This window comes from Lepidochelys olivacea, assembly GCF_965140295.1.
Source record: "Lepidochelys olivacea isolate rLepOli2 genome assembly, chromosome: 1".
Taxonomy (NCBI): Eukaryota; Metazoa; Chordata; order Testudines; family Cheloniidae; genus Lepidochelys; species Lepidochelys olivacea.
The window spans coordinates 167688995-167704808 of NC_140411.1; the positions used below are offsets into that span (position 1 = coordinate 167688995).

Sequence of the window (15814 nt, forward strand, 5' to 3'; positions counted from 1 at the left end):
CATTTATTTTAAAAATCAAACCAGATCCGAAGGCCCAGTTACAGAGAAGGTAAACTTTTGTGGTTTAAATGACCTAAACAGGAAGGACAGGAGGGTTCTGAAATACCTTCAGAGATTGATGTTCTGTGAGGAAAGAAGAGGCAGGGTGCTGTAAAATAAATGTTGAAGATGGTAAAGAAAAAAGTCACACCCTGTTTTCTGGGAACGCTGAGGAAAGTGAACCATGGCCGGAGCCATGGCAGCTCTGAGAGGTGTAGCTGTAAAGTGAGTGAGAAGGTCGTTTGGTAAAAGGCCATTCTGGGAGTAGAAAGAGGTACAAACTTTTAGCTAAATTGGGAACGAGAAGGAGTTGGCATTACAGTCTGTGAGAAAAATCCCAGTGAGGATTTTGGTTTTCAAGACACAACAACAAATGGCTAGAGAATCCTTTTGTACTTGCTGTATACTCCTTTGTATTTTTTTATCTTAAAATAGCTGAGTGGGGTATACAGTGCCATCTGTTGAATAGAGCAGGGCTTCCAAGGATAATAGGCAAATTTTTTGCAGGTTTCCTGTATAACCGAACATAAAGTTGATGTATTCTCTGCAGGATATACTACTACTCCTTAGTAATCCTCATTGCAGAATGACTGTGTTTTAAGTATGTATGCTCTGTGGTTAACTTTCGAGTGCCCTTCTCTTTCCGTGGAACCTGACATTTAGTACTGTCGTTAGTAACATTTGACAAAAAATGTTGTGTTTGTAATGTGTTCTATAGAATTGGCTGCAAATCTGCACGATTACATCAGTCTTGGTTAAACTCTCTCATTTTTATTTCAGATCTATGAGGCTCAACCAGAGATTTCCAACTCTTTTAAAACTGCAGAGTTTATTCCACTCCCTAGATTGCTTTCTATGGTGATGGTAACAACAGTTCCTGTGGTGTGCAATAAAACTATGTTCACCCAGGGATTAAATGTAAGCGTTTTATTGTCTCTGGGTGGCTTTTCCCAAGCAACCTCCCTGGGGTTAAGAGTGTGAAAGGTGATCATCCAAGTAACTTAAAATCAAGTAATTATCAGTTTTTATGCCGAATGCTCCAAATAGTGACCCCAATTCAGGAAAGCACTTAAACATGTATTTAAGTCGCACTGATCGTTGCTTCTGTTAACTTCTTGTAAGCTACAGCTGTGCAAATGCTTACTGGTTGTAAGGGCTGGTGTTTTTTCTTCTACTGCGTACAGTGAGAATGCATGCGGTAAAAGAACCCAACCTACGTTTTAAGAAAAAATTATTTTGTTTACAAATTTCGACATATACGCCAAAATAAGTAGTTTGAATACAAAGCATAGGGAAGAAGCACTGTAACTTTGTTAATTCAGCTTCTCTTTCTTTTAGTTACCCAGCAAAACAGTGAAACACACCATCTTGTCCCTTATGTCAACTATTTTGAGAAGAGCCCTGAAAAATATTGAGCACTGTTTGAATGAGGAAATATGGCAAAAGTCAGAAATCTACACTCCATTGATGATGCAGGAATTTGTCCAACTGTACAGAGAAGCCCTTAGCAAGGTACAAAATAGAAAGTATTAACAACAAGGGGCCTAGAATTACACATTTGCAACAGATAAGTGCTCCAGTGCACTGGGGTACTCTGCCCCTGATTTATTGTATCCTGGGATCCAAGCACATAAAAGTTCCTTGGTATTTTATAGACATTTTTATTAAGTGTTAATAACCAGTGCTGTAGTACAGCATGGTAGCTAATAAATCTGGTCAGTGGAAATGCCAAAAAAATTCTGTTCTAAAATGAATTAATAACATTGGCAGCTGGTGTGCTAGTACTGAGGAAAACTATTAAAATTAAGAGCAGCTTTTTAATAATTTGGGGCCAAATTCTACACTCCCTTTAAGTAAATTGTAGTCAGTGGAGTTCATCCAGATTTACACCCTGGTGATCTATAGCAGAAACTGGTCCTTGGTTTGAAAATGTTTATTACATTGAAATCCAGACAGCCAAAAAATGCTAAGCACTTGGTAAACTTTTCATATCTGTTTTAATACAGTGTTCTTCTTTCATATGTATGTTCTCTGCAGAGCTGAAAATAAAAATCTGATTTCAGTATGTATTCATATTGCATCGTATAAGCAATTCTCCTCCTCAGTGTTAGGAATATTTGCAACATTACAGCATTGTGCAGCACTGAAGAGCTTTTGATTTTTTTCTCACATATATATATATATATATATATATATATATTGCCTTTAGCTTTTACCCGACATGAACAGCATAGTGGCAGTCTGGCAGTCACTTCTAAAACAAGAGAGAGAACAACATGATGGGGAGAGAAGGGAAGACACCATTTCCATTGAGGAGGAAATGACTGAGATCACAGAAACCAATGAACAGCACGGTAGGAAAATATTTGTAGGCATAACATCCTATATGTATATAAACAGTTGTGGTGAAATCCTGGCCCCATTGAAGTCAATGGAAGTTTTGCCACCATTTCATTGGAGCCTGGATTTTATCCTTGGTATTTGGTATGCAGTCAGTTGGGTCTTTTCACAACGACCTTTGTCTATAGCTGTGTTCCAACATTTTTTAAAACTGAGTCCCTCTACAGGAAAATGAAACCAGTCGTGCCCTCTGTAGCCTAGCCAAATATTGCTAATGGCCTACATGTCTTAATTGATATGTCTTCTGTGCACCCATTCTTACTTTGTGCCCTCCCAGGGTGGCATGTCCCATGATGAGAGAAACGCTTGTGTAGCTCTTCACAATATGAAACTTCCTCTCCTTTCATCGCAGTTTTGTGAGCAGCGAAACAGTTAATAATATTGACACTTAAAGTATCATGACTGGCCTCTGATTTAGCACCTATCGTAACAAACTGGGCAGTTCACATCTAAAAAGCAGTTGTTTCAGGCTCTCTGCAAACTCAGACAGGCTCTGCTGCATCAGTTACTCGCAGGTCATGTTTTCAAGGTTTTCTTTGCAGCCATTACAGCTAGAGATTTCATTTTTAAAAAACTGTAAATTGAGAGTGTAGATAACAGTTGAGAGATGTGTCCTCATCTTCCCATCTAGTCTTTCACACCTGCTTGGGGGCGAGGGGATGTTCCACGTTTTGGGAAATGCTGGCCGACGGGGAAAAAAATGTTGTAAAGAATTGGTCAGCTATTTTTACTCTGTATTTATTTACTTCCACTAGCAGCTGTACAACAATTTGCCTTTATGCAGCCTCACATCAATTCAGCTGTCAATAAACCAGAAAAATAGTTTAGGCTGCTGAAATGCCTTTTGCTTTTAAGTGGATGGCTGCTGTGTGTGAAGGATGGTGTTTGTTGTACTTGCTGCTCATCTTACGGACACTCAGTGGTCTCCTTCTAAAGCTTCATCTTTGGAGATTATTTTTTAAAAAACCACAGCAGGGAGAGAGAAACCTTAGCTGAAATAAATAGTGATACATTTCCAGTATATACTGCATATCCAACACCAATGTACCCAATGTCAATGACAAAAAGCATTTGTATTGGTTAGCTGGATTCTTTGTTTTCCTATTTCTTTCTGACATTCAACTTTAGAGATTGATGGATGGTATAGAGTGTATGCTTTTTAAGGGAAGAGGTGGTATCTTCATATATGTGGGGCACTTTACAGGCAGATTCAAAAATCACAGTTCCCCATGTAAGAATTTGATAAACTAATCCAGATTTAAAAGTGTAAATATTTATACAGAAAAAGAGGTATGCACCTAGTTCTGCTTCTTTTTATTAGTCAGCTGGACAGAGCCTAGCTCGTAGTGGATGCTACTGATAATACAAATAATAATTCACAGTGTGGGTTAGAGCAGTGATACTCGGACCTCTGTGGTTCAGGAGCCAAATTAGCAATCAACGTTACCCAAAAAAGCCACAGTAGTATGAATGACGGGAAATATTTAGTATGTGTCTATATTGAAATATACCATAATAAAATATATTATTCTCACAGCAAATACGTTAATAACTTAGCGCAAGTTGATAATTTAATTAGTTGATAACATAGTAAAAACCTCCTGACTGGTTAATAAGTAAATCGCACAGTGTTTTAATATTGTGTGCTGCAAACAGGAGACACATTAAAGAGCCACTTGTGGCTTGAGAGCCTTAGTTGAAGTATCACGGTGTTAAAACATTGCGAGATTGTGGGTTTCCTTTGTATGAAGGAAAAATAAACTAATTCTATCTGTGTTCAGGCTCAGATGATGCAGAGACCACTCTTCTGAAAGCTGTGTTACTTCAGGTCATATGCCTTTGTCAGAAGGTTGTTCCCCATTTGGTAGCTCAGAGCAACTTTGATTTCAGCAAACTGCTAAAAGGTATGTTAAGGGTATTTAAATGTTCTTCAGCTGGCTAATGAAATCATTAAAAGCCTCTAGCAGGAGAGGTTGATTGCTTTTCTACTTAGTAAAAAGGAACAGGAGTGTTCTCAAAAGAGTAACCTGTTTTAGACTCTCCATTACATTACCATTTCGTTTTGCTGTTTATGCAGGGCATGGCACTTCACAAACAAATGTAAAATGGCAAGATCGCTGCTCCAAGGATTTAGCTTTAAAACTATACATATTAAGGGTTACAGGGGTGTTGCTGTCTGGAGTGGTTAACGACTGTAAGTGACAGCCAGACTGTCAGAAAAGCAGGGCAAGCTGGTGCTATGTTCTATAATTAGATTTCTCCAACCCCGTAACAAATGTGAATTCCTGTTTCACTGTAAGAGTGCTACCATGGAGTCACAGGCAGTCCCCTGGGGCACTCCAGTCTATCTTGCCACCCAGGCAAGCTGGATTTAGTGATGGATGGTCACTTACATCAAAAATCAAAACTATTCAGGTTGCTCCCAGTCTCAAGAGACTAGTCACTTACCCCAGATCAGTTTTTACCTTAGATCTAACACCAAAGACAACCCTGGTAGCCAATCCTGTAATAAACTAAGGATTTATTAACTAGGGGGAAAAAAGAGAGGGTTATTTACACTTTAAAGCAGGCAACTTATAAGCACAAATGAGTTACAGTCTGTGGTTCCAGAAGGTGACAGAGATGTAGTAATCTGTCCATTTATGTCTTTTAGGGCTAACCTAGGTTGACTCTGGGGAATCTCTGCTTTTGTTTCTTAGCTCCAGCCCTTGTAAGAGTCCAAACAGCAAAGAACTAACCATTTCCTCTTGAGAGCATCTTTATGTGCCCTTCCCCCAGAGTTTAAACTGATGGGACAAGAGCTCCTGCATATAACTTCTTCATGGGTGGATTGGGCAATCCACAAAGTTTCTGTCCTACAATGGCCTGGATAATCTTTCTTGGTGGGTGGGGGAACCACTCTTCCTGCTGAGGCTCACAAGTTCATAGCAGGCATTTTTAAAATTTATAGAACAAAACTTTCATATTACCTTACAGCATGGGTTACAGACATTAGAAGTAAGATCAATGTGCGGAGCAATTTATAAAGATTTTATAGAGTCTAAACAGATTCTTACAAGTCTAACAACTATCTTGAACAATACTAATATATAGGTCTGGTTTCCAGATATGAATTTGTCAGTGCTCAGCTGATGCCTTCAGACTTGGCAAATGCTGGCACCTGGTCTGCCAGCGTCACAACAGGAAAAAGATATTTTTTTCTTAAATTCCATATATATTTTGTCACATCCACTCCTATTTTTAAATTTTAAAAATAATCTTCTAATCTACTTCTTGATGTTGTTTACAGAAAATTTACTTTCAAATATCTGGAATTTCTAGGTGCCTAACTCATAAGAACATAACATAAGAATGGCCATACTGGATCAGACCAAAGATCCATCTAGCCCAGTATCCTGTCTTCTGACAGTGGCCAATGCGAGGTGCCCCAGAGGGAATGAACAGAACTGGTAATCATCAAGTGATCCATTCCCTGTCGCCCATTCCTAGCTTCTGGCAAACAGAGGCTAGGGACACCATCCTTGCCCACCCTGGCTAATAGCCATTGATAGATTCATTGGACCTATCCTCCATGAGTCTATCTAGTTCTTTTTTGAACGCTGTTATAGTCTCAGCCTTCACAACATCCTCTGGCAAAGAGTTCCACAAGTTGACTGTATGTTCTGTGAAGAAATACTTCGTTTTGTTTGTTTTAAACTTGCTGTTTATTAATTCCCAGTGACTTTCAATGGGATATGGGCGTCTAACTCCCGCAGGCCCCTATGACAATCCCAACCTAAATAAATTATTTTAGAACTCTTCATATTTGTAACAACATTGCAATCTCTTAAAGGGACAGGGTAATTCATTAGAGGTTTAAAAAAAATCACTTATCAATGCAGTGGTCTCTTCTGGAAGTGTCAAAAGTAACCCTTTCTTCTTCTACTGCTCTGTTTTGTCAATCATGCTTCCTTCAGTCCAAGAAAAGAGGGATGGAATTCTACATGGTGTTGCTTCTGAGGGAAGATCATAATAGGAGATTATTAACAGTAATATGAGATGGTTTGAGTTTGTCTCCTATGTAACAGTTGCCCAAGGAGTGTTTCTTTGTGCAGCAAAGCTGAATAGAGAAGTATGTAAATTTTCTGTACTCCACAGAGCTAGAATAATTATCTTTACTATGTACAGTCCCTTGTTAGGTATATAAGAGTAAGAGTTACATAAATTAAAAGTTTGTCAAGAAAAGAAGAGCCAAAAGTCTTTAAAATAAACACACTAATGCATGGGCTTGCTATTCCCCTCTTCCCCCTATCAGAGCGCACTGCAATGGTCAGTGTATTCTGTGGCTGCCTCACAAAATCACGTGCCCTGTGTGTCCCAGTATTTTTTGCATCATAATGGATTGATTTTTCCAAAAAACTAAAGGAGGGACATGTATCTTGATAAGGCAATGACCCCTTGGTATTGTGTTTAGTTATAATGTGACAAAAGGAATAAAATTTTAGCACTTCACATTTCGTGGCAGCAATGTACATTTAAAAATTAGTCACAAAACTCCCATCTTCCTGCACAGAATTGAGCAGTCTGCCCGTGAGACTGAAGACAGGCAGTCTATTTTTGACTTGTAACAATCTGTATGTTTAACAGCTGATCCCACTTTATTATTTGGTTTTGCCGCTGGTGGAACTTTGGAGTTTTATTAGTTCTGCTATCTTTTTTAAATGTGCTGTCCCATATACAAATTACACAATACAAGAAAAGAGAACACTGAGCTCACCCCATACCAGAGTGGAGTTAAAATATGAGGCAGCTGCCACAGTGCGGAATGTATCGCCAGTACGTCTGTGCTCAGTGAACCAATGGTAGCATCACTAGTTTTGTGAATTATATGGGTAGAATTTGATCTCTGGTTAATTTAGGAAAATTAAGTATCCTGTCTCAGTCTGTTTTTTGCTTTAGGTGAAAAATACAACTTGTTGCAAACAAATGATTAAAAGCTACTTTTGGTGAGATGTAAGCCCAAAGTTCACTTGTGGTTACTAAATATGCCACAGCACATTTTGTAACAGTACGGGTATAATTCCTCGGTCAAATTCCATGTCAGAGTCTTTGCTAAATTTCCCACTGCAGTCTGAAATGCACCTGGGTTTTCTTTTTCACTTGCTGTGGAAAACTACTGTTTGCGGTTACTACGTGATAATCCGACGGGCTGTGTTTTCAGGGGTGGGCCTAATGATCCCTACAGTGTGAACTGGGTGAGGTCGTTTGGATTGTGTTACTCAGGAGGTCAGACTAGATATTAATCATGGTCCCTTCTGGCCTTAAAATCTATTAATTTCTTGCTTGCTCATTTCATAAGAGTGCTTTGAGGCTTAAATAATGGATGTTTGTGAAGCTCTCTGAGGTCCTTGCATGACAGTTCCTCTAGAAATGCGAAATAATATTATTACTAACTGTTTTCCAACCCCAGGTATTGTCACTGAAAAAGGGTTGCGAGAGGCGATCCCTCCTGTTCTACAGCACCATATACTGAAGTTGGCCCTGGAACTGCCGGCAAATAAATTTGCTTGGTTCAGAGTACAGGTAGGAGAATTGCAGATGTTTATCTGTTTCTTTTGCCAGTTGCCCTCATGTCTTTGTCTCTGATGCTGCATGTCTTTAGTGCCAGTCCTATCATTTCAGCATCTGTTTCTATTAGGCAGGATCCCCTCTTTATTGCAAACAGGAATCATTGGCTCAACATCAGATATGCAGAGTCCCAGCCTAGGGCCTTTTGTCCATAGGAATAGATATTCCCTCCTCTGCTAAGAAGGGTTAAAATGGGCATCCTAAAATCTGTTGCTCCCAGAGGCAAGAGTGAGAATCTTCTGGACACTGAGGATGAAAAGATTGTGGCTGCAAATCAAGGAGATGAGCAGGATGCTAGGGTGCTGCTTCTAAACACCTGCTGAAGAAGAACCTTACCCTAGGTGGCTCCTTGCTTATGCAAGTAGAGTCTTTCACAAACTCCCCTCTCTTCTCATTTACTCCAGGCACATATAGGAAGAGAGCCTCCTACAGCTGGCTGGAGAAAGGATTTGAACCTGCCTTGTGAGAGTTGGCAGTGGGGGAAAGAAGTGACTCAGTGCTGCCCTGGTTGGAACCCCCCATGATAACAGAGTCTCCATCATATTCAGCCAGTCATAGAGAATAGGGAAGAGACTTAAGAGGGAGCAGGAAAGATCTTTGAAACGGGCAAAAAAAAACCCAAAAACCCTTTACTTCTTGCCAGTTTCAACAGCAATGTAATTTTTCTGTTTTGCACACTACTAGTGTTAGGCAAGTGCTTAAAGGAAAAGTTAGAAGGCCCCATTCAACAGTGATGCACAGGGTTTTTGTATTTTTCACATTGAGTTGGTCAGAAAAATAGAATAAGCAGTAAAGTAGTGCACATTTGTAATAATTTGGCACCTGTCAGAACAGAAGCAACTTACACTGGTTTCCCTTTCTTCAGGAGCTAAATTCAGCCCTGGGATAAAAGGATTTATTTCCCCTTGAGTCAGTATTAGTGTGATGTCAGGATTATTGGTGATGAGTGAAAGTTAAACAGTGTGGTGAAGAGACTGCTCTATTTAGACCCTTTTGTTAGTTGGTTTTCCTATTAGACACACTCTTTCCACTGCTCAAAAGCTATTACACTCCTCTTGCTCACCCACTAGTTGCAGAATTTGTTCAAATCACGCTACTTCCACTTGGCCAGCCCAAAAAAGCTATGGCCTGCAAAGGAGTTTTTGCTATTCTGCTGCCTCAGTGTAACTTATTCCTGTCCGTGTTACCACACAAGGGAGTTTTAAACCCATTACTCTTTTAGGATGTCTTGGAAGCAGAAAAGGTTCATGGTGAAAGATCAGTATTTTATTTACTGATGAAAATGTTTGTAACAAGTAACCATTCACAACTGAAAACATCAACAAAACAACTGATCATCAAGGTAAGTGTTTTTTGTTGGCCTCAAATAATTAAACACATTTATATAGCTTGTGCCAACAGCAGGGTTTTGATGTTGATCACGCAAAGGTTGTTTTTCTAGCACTTTGGTTTTAAAGTGTCTCTAATTTAATTTGACTGTAATTATTCACTCCTTCCTGTGTGGAGCATGGCACACAGCCAGCCTGTACTGCTCACATGAAATAGTCCCATTGGCCACAGTCTTTTCTGGGTAGCAGTAAATATTATTTACCCTTTAAAAAACAAATTTTGGCACCTAAATAGAAGATGCCTGATTTTCAGAAGTGCTGAGGGCCCACAAATCCCATTGAAGTCAATGGCAGCTGCAGGAGCTTGGTGCCTCTGAAAATCAGGTCAGTTCTAGTTAGATGCCTCAATATGGATTTAGGAGCCTAAATTAAAAAAATCTGCCCTAGGCATTCCTAGGCCATGACTCTGCAATCAGGTCCATGCAGGTGGATCATTGTGGCTGTGCATAGCCCCAGCAACTTTCGGGACTTCTGCACAGGTCCAGGAACTTGCCCCAAACCAAACTGATATGGCATGTGATTACTGTTATCAGGTTTAATCACAGGTTGCATTCTGAAAGCTAGAAACAGCTGCTTTTATCAGAGAAATTACATAAGGAGTTCTGTTGTATAGTTCATGGCAGCCACTGAGATGCACATGAGTCTGTTACCCACTAGTGTGCTCCTCCTGCCCATGGTACTAGCATTGGCTGCCACTGTCAGGAAAGCAAGGTGCCAGATCACAGATGAATTTTTAAGGACTTAAGCTACAATCCAAAGCCCATTGGAGCTAGTGAGGGTCTTCACACTTTGTTCAGCGGCCTCTGGATTTTAATGCTTGCATGGTAACACCACGTCTGGGGCAGTGGAATTCAGTACAAAGGTTTAAAGACAATGAACCTGCTCCCAGCGAGGACAGTGAGAGAACTCCCATAGATGTTATAGGGTTCAGGATCAGAGCCAGAAATTTGGGACCCAGTAGAATTTCTCTTACAGTTACTCTTGGCAGCTGCATAGGAAAAGCCTGGTTCGAAAACATGGAGTCCTTAATGGTGGTGGGTAAGCTCCTCTTGTGTGAGCCTCTGGTGCTTAAACATATTTACATTTAAAAGCAATAGCGTGGGTTTTTTTGGTAGTATATTTGGTTGATGAGCAGAGATTTGGGCTGCCTGATTCACTTTCTCCTTTCAGTTTGTTCTATTTTCTTTGAAAGGGAGACATAAGTGGCGAGGTCAGGACAGTTGTATCAGTTCCAATGGGCTTTTAAAAATTCTTAACTTAAAAAAAAAAGATTTTAATGAGTCTTTTTTGCTTTATTTTTTAACATAATGGAATATAAATTGCAGGAATGTTTTCAAATTTTGCATTCTGTTCCTGCCTCTTTTCATGAGGGCTGAAAGCACTGTTCTTTTTTGAGAATCTGCCAGAAGTAGTTAATTATTTAAGAGTGAATCATTTTTTTGGATGAATTGTCGTGTCAGATTCGTGTAATCAGAGATGCTATTTTTGTATCTGCCGGTATAGCACACAGAGTGAAAGCTGAACAAACTGAGCCCTGAAAGAGAACTGTTTTCAGTATATCTTTTGCAAAAGACAAAGCTCATAAAACTGTATAGAAGCTTGTTATTTGATTTTTGGTACAATAGTGTCCTCTCTCTTTCAGTAACCTCAGTTAGTTTAATTATTACATGATTACCTGTGCTACTATTTTAAACACAAAAGGTCTGATTTTGCTTTCACTTAACTCTGGTTTAACTTTTTTGACTTCAGTGGAGTTAGAACTTGCCTACACAGTTTTTGTACTGCTTTCACTATATTGGCTGGCAACTGATCACCAGCGTGGATGCAGTTGTAAAAAGGACCTCGTCCCTATAGCTTGTTACCCACCATTTCTGGGAATAACCTATACGGCACCTTTTCAGTGGTAAAACTATGTCCCCATTAGGGGTTTACTGATTTAATCATTTTGATAAAAAAAACACCCATAACTGAAATAGTTTAATCAGTACAAAAACTGTGTTTAGATCAGGCCTGAGTTGCTTTTGATTTATACTGCTGTGAGATTGCAGTCAGGCTGTAGTTTAGCCAGATCCTTGCTTCCCCAATGTTACAAACACTTTAGTCCTGCAGACAGTTGCCCTTATGAATAACTTTACATGTACGAGTAGCTTCATGTTGTTCAACTGGATTACTCGTGTGCATGATATTAATTGTGTGTGTAGCTGTTTGCAGAATCGGGGCTTAAAATGCATAGATCCAAGACAGTAACTGCAAGACTAAGAACAAATTGGAGTTGTATCTGAGTGCTGTATAAAGCTGGGCAAAAAAAAAAAAAGTATGTGTTGGGAAAAGTTTTGGAGGAGAAGACAGCTGCTTTCAGCAAAGGGGACAGCATGAATATAGACATGGGGCCTGATTCTCATTTACATCAAGGCCACTTTACACAGCTTTGGCAATGTAAAGTGGCAGTAAATAATATTTACATCCACTTCGGGGCCCTTTTGTGGAACTGGGGTGGTCTGAAGCAACACTGGTATATGTAAGAATCAGGCCCCTTCTGTCAGAAATTAGAGAGGTTGGTGTTCAGCAGTCTGCTGCTACTCTGTCTTTAGTAAAAGAAATAAAAATGAAAGCTGCTGTGCAAAAAGCTATAAATAGACACTATTTCTTTTCTCTTTCATGCTGCTTTTCCGGCTAGGTTTTGCATGACAGTGGAGTATTTGAGCACACGTGGAAGGAACTTGTACTGTGGCTGGAACACTTGGATAATACAATAGAAGACAAAAAGGAAGCCGTGATTCAGTTTTTGGAGAGGGTAATTGTTCAAATTACTTAGATAAACAATGTCAAGAATAACATTAATGGGACGCTAATTACTTTGCTGTTATTGAGGAAAATCCTTTCAAAGGCTTGTGAATGAATTCTGAGAAAGGCTGTGAGTAAATCCTTTACACAGAACTCATATCTGTTGTCCTTGGTGAAGGGGTGGATGAAAAGGCTTGGGGGGAATTGACTTCCTGTAGGATGTATTGTTACCAGAGCAATGCTGGCATGAGGAGAAAAGAGGCTAAGGTTATTGGGCATCCCACCCGCTAGGCTCCTTTGAAACTCCCAGATAAAATTAACTAATTCCAATAAAATCTAATCTTTAAAAGAAAACATTTCTTTTCCTGCTCACCTTTTCCAGATGTTAAATTCCCAAGCCCTTCCTTTTGTTTCACTTAATATCCCTATAACTAGCATTTTCTGTATAGAATTGCAATGAGCATGCTTGTTCATGGGTCTATGACTGACTTTTATCTTGGTTCGCAGATTTTAATGAAGTTGGTGACAAACCCCTATCCATACACAGATAAAGCCGCCGACCTTGTCCAGGAAGCCAGTATGCTCCAAGTCAACTTATTTAAACAAGACGTGGACAGTGTTAGCATACCCATCTCTCACATTGATGGTATGTAATGATCCCAAAGTGATGTCTGCTCCCTCTAATCTTGCAGTCCTTAATCAGGCAAACCTGCTACTGATGCCCGTGGAAATCTTGCCTGAGTAAGGAACTACAGGATTGGGCCTTTTAATTGTATTCAGCTCTGTAAGTAAAAACTAAATGGCCAGGGCGTCTCCTCACACCAGAAGGTAATCTGTGACACAGCTTTGCAGTTTTAAAAATGCAAATAAAATCTTACTTTTGATCTGCTTTCAGTTCAGTGTCCCACAGTACCAGTTTTTAATCAAAGTCAAATCCATTGCATTCATGCTTTCTTTTAAACCACAGGGCCAGCTCCCCCTGCATATATGAGCAAGGGGCAAGGATCGTACCAGAGCCCCTCCCACTTCTTGTGTTCACACTCAGTAGGCAGCTGGAATCTTGCTGCTTGCGCTCTTTAGGCTAAATCCTGGTCCCATTGACTGCAGCATCAAAATTCTTATTGACTTATTTCATAGAATATCAGGGTTGGAAGGTACCTCAGGAGGTCATCTAGTCCAACCCCCTGCTCAAAACAGGACCAATTCCCAATTTTTGCCCCCTGATCCCTAAATGGCCCCCTCAAGGATTGAACTCACAACCCTGGGTTTAGCAGGCCAATGCTCAAACCACTGAGCTATCCCTCCCCCTTCAGGGACTAGGATTTGGCTAGCTGAGAATACAGACATGGGAATGTTAGTTCCACTTTGGGAATTCAGGGCTCAGGAGAATGAACATGGCTCACACACATCCCCCCCCCCTTTTTTTTTTAAAGAGTATAGCAGCTGCCTCCCCTGTATGCGCTCCCGTCTCCTCCAGAGGTGCTCTGACTGCAGATGTTTTGGTGCGATGCCTTCATCCACTTCTGCTTGTGCTATTTCCCCTTTCTCCATACTTCTCTTAATGGGGCATCAGCTTTGAAAGCCACCCACAATGTAAACATGCTATGAGTGCCATCAGTTTTACCATCATTAGGAGCCAGATATACCTGTCTTTCACCCTTTGTCTGATTTGTACCGTTAATGTATATTCAAAGAGACATCTTATTATCCCTGGGTTGTTGGACCCCCAAGCTGTATTATATTGTTCCCTTTCACTTGCATACAGCACTAACATTGGATGCTCCCTTTATTTTCTCCTGAATTACCCATGCCTTTAAATGTCCTTTTATTTCCTGTGTACTTGTATCCTAAAAGTAGTGTCTCCTTGAACTCAGAACCCTAACATTTTTTCATTGGTAACTAGATGTCCTGGATATGGTTGATGTCCTTGTGGAGGGCAGCGAAGGCCTAGATGAAGAAATTGGATTCAGTTTAAATGAAGACATGATTCTACACACTTTTCCATTCAGTGCTGTTGTCCCTGCTGCGTTAGAAGCCAGGAATAAGTTGTTGCTTCACACTGAAAATGAAATGGGTACTTACTGTGTTTATATATGTCCCTGAGAGTGGCTAAAAAGATTCACACTGTATGTGGAAGGGGGGGAATAGTTTATCATTTTCATGCAGTGGTTACTCTAGTTATTGTGTATGAAAATCAATGAACCATATTGTACTCTCTGCTTCTACAAGTGGAGAAAAAACAGATCCAAGGAATCCTAGCTCCGAGAAGCATTAAAGGGTGCAAGATGCCTCTACCCTCTTCTGGCCCCAAGGAAGATGCACAGGGTATAGAATCTGATCCATGAGGGCAGTATGAAGGTGATGACTGCTCTTTACAACATTAGTCCCACCACCACCGACTCTGTGGTACTCTTGTGGGAAAGCTACTTTGGTCATATCAGAAGTAAAGAGCCCACCTATCCTCTGATGCTGTGGAACCCACATCAGTGGCTGAGGAGAGAGCCAGAGAAGGGAGCCCCTGTAAGTACAACTCTGCTGACAAGGGGCTGGGAACCAGGGCAGAGGCAAAGTGTCTCAGCATAGACAGCCCTGTCTTGAGAGGCCCCCAAGATTCTTGCAGCATAAACCTTTACTTCCTGTTTCTTTTGTGAGAGAGGAGTGCATGCCTTCCTCCCTTGCTCCTGAGGTAAGAACATATAAAAAAGTCACCCAAAGGAACTTCCTGGAGTTCCTGTCCTTTTTATGCAGTGTAGCCATGTAGGAAGCAATATTGCTCACGTTAATTTGTGGCCTTATGGAAAATGTAGAAAACCAAACCTCCCCTCCCCCACCTTCACCCCCCAAAAAAGCTCATTTGGGGGAAGAATGATGCAAGTTCATATTCTAAAAGCACCCCGTTGATACTTAATGACGACTATGTTACAATAGCCGTGACTGGGAAAAGGAAGTGCTTAAGTGAAATAGAGCTGAATGGTTTTAAAGGATTGTGTTTGGTTTAACAAATAGTGGGAAACTCTCCCATTGAAACCAGTTAGTTGGGACTGGAGAATTGGACCCATGGGGGAGGGAATTAACTTTTTTTTTTTTTTTTTTTTTAAAGAAAACTTCCATTTTAATCCTTGACTGACAGCATTATTTTTTGGGGTTCATTGGGAGCATAAATGATAAAATGGGCTAAACTCTGCTCAGACCTGAATTTATTAAGGTTGCACTGGGTATAACTTTAGGACAGAACTTGGCAATATGTGGTTAAATGGTAGACTTAAGGTAGAAGTGCTTTTGTTTGTATACAACTTCAAAGAGTTAGAAATTTTAGGTATAAATTCTTACTGACCCTGCTATATACGTGAGGTAGCCACAATGGGTAGTTATTGGTATAATTGTTGTGCACAGATCAGGATTCTCTCCCCATGCCCCATCCGCAAAGCTGGCATTCTCCAGGTCCTGCACATGGTGAACTGGTGAGTAGCCCGAAGGATGGGGTGTCCAGAGTGATTTACGGGCCAAGATATGCGTATTTGTGCACAGCTTCCCCTCTGAACTGCACTTGTGTATGTAGATTATGTCTGCTTCTATGTGCAGCTGTGCTGGGGCCT

The 15814-nt window shown here is 40.4% G+C and overlaps 1 protein-coding gene across 1 annotated transcript in view; it reads left to right on the plus strand.

Moving 5' to 3' along the window:
- URB1 (URB1 ribosome biogenesis homolog) overlaps positions 1-15814 on the plus strand; it is a 69856-nt gene that overhangs the window by 17282 nt on the left and 36760 nt on the right. Inside the window, exons 10-18 of the mRNA XM_084622949.1 lie at positions 820-957; positions 1378-1551; positions 2249-2393; positions 4221-4343; positions 7889-8001; positions 9269-9388; positions 12112-12228; positions 12726-12864; positions 14122-14292. Of these exons, the coding sequence (XP_084479075.1) occupies positions 820-957; positions 1378-1551; positions 2249-2393; positions 4221-4343; positions 7889-8001; positions 9269-9388; positions 12112-12228; positions 12726-12864; positions 14122-14292 (1240 nt within the window). The remainder of the gene's footprint in view (positions 1-819; positions 958-1377; positions 1552-2248; positions 2394-4220; positions 4344-7888; positions 8002-9268; positions 9389-12111; positions 12229-12725; positions 12865-14121; positions 14293-15814) is intronic.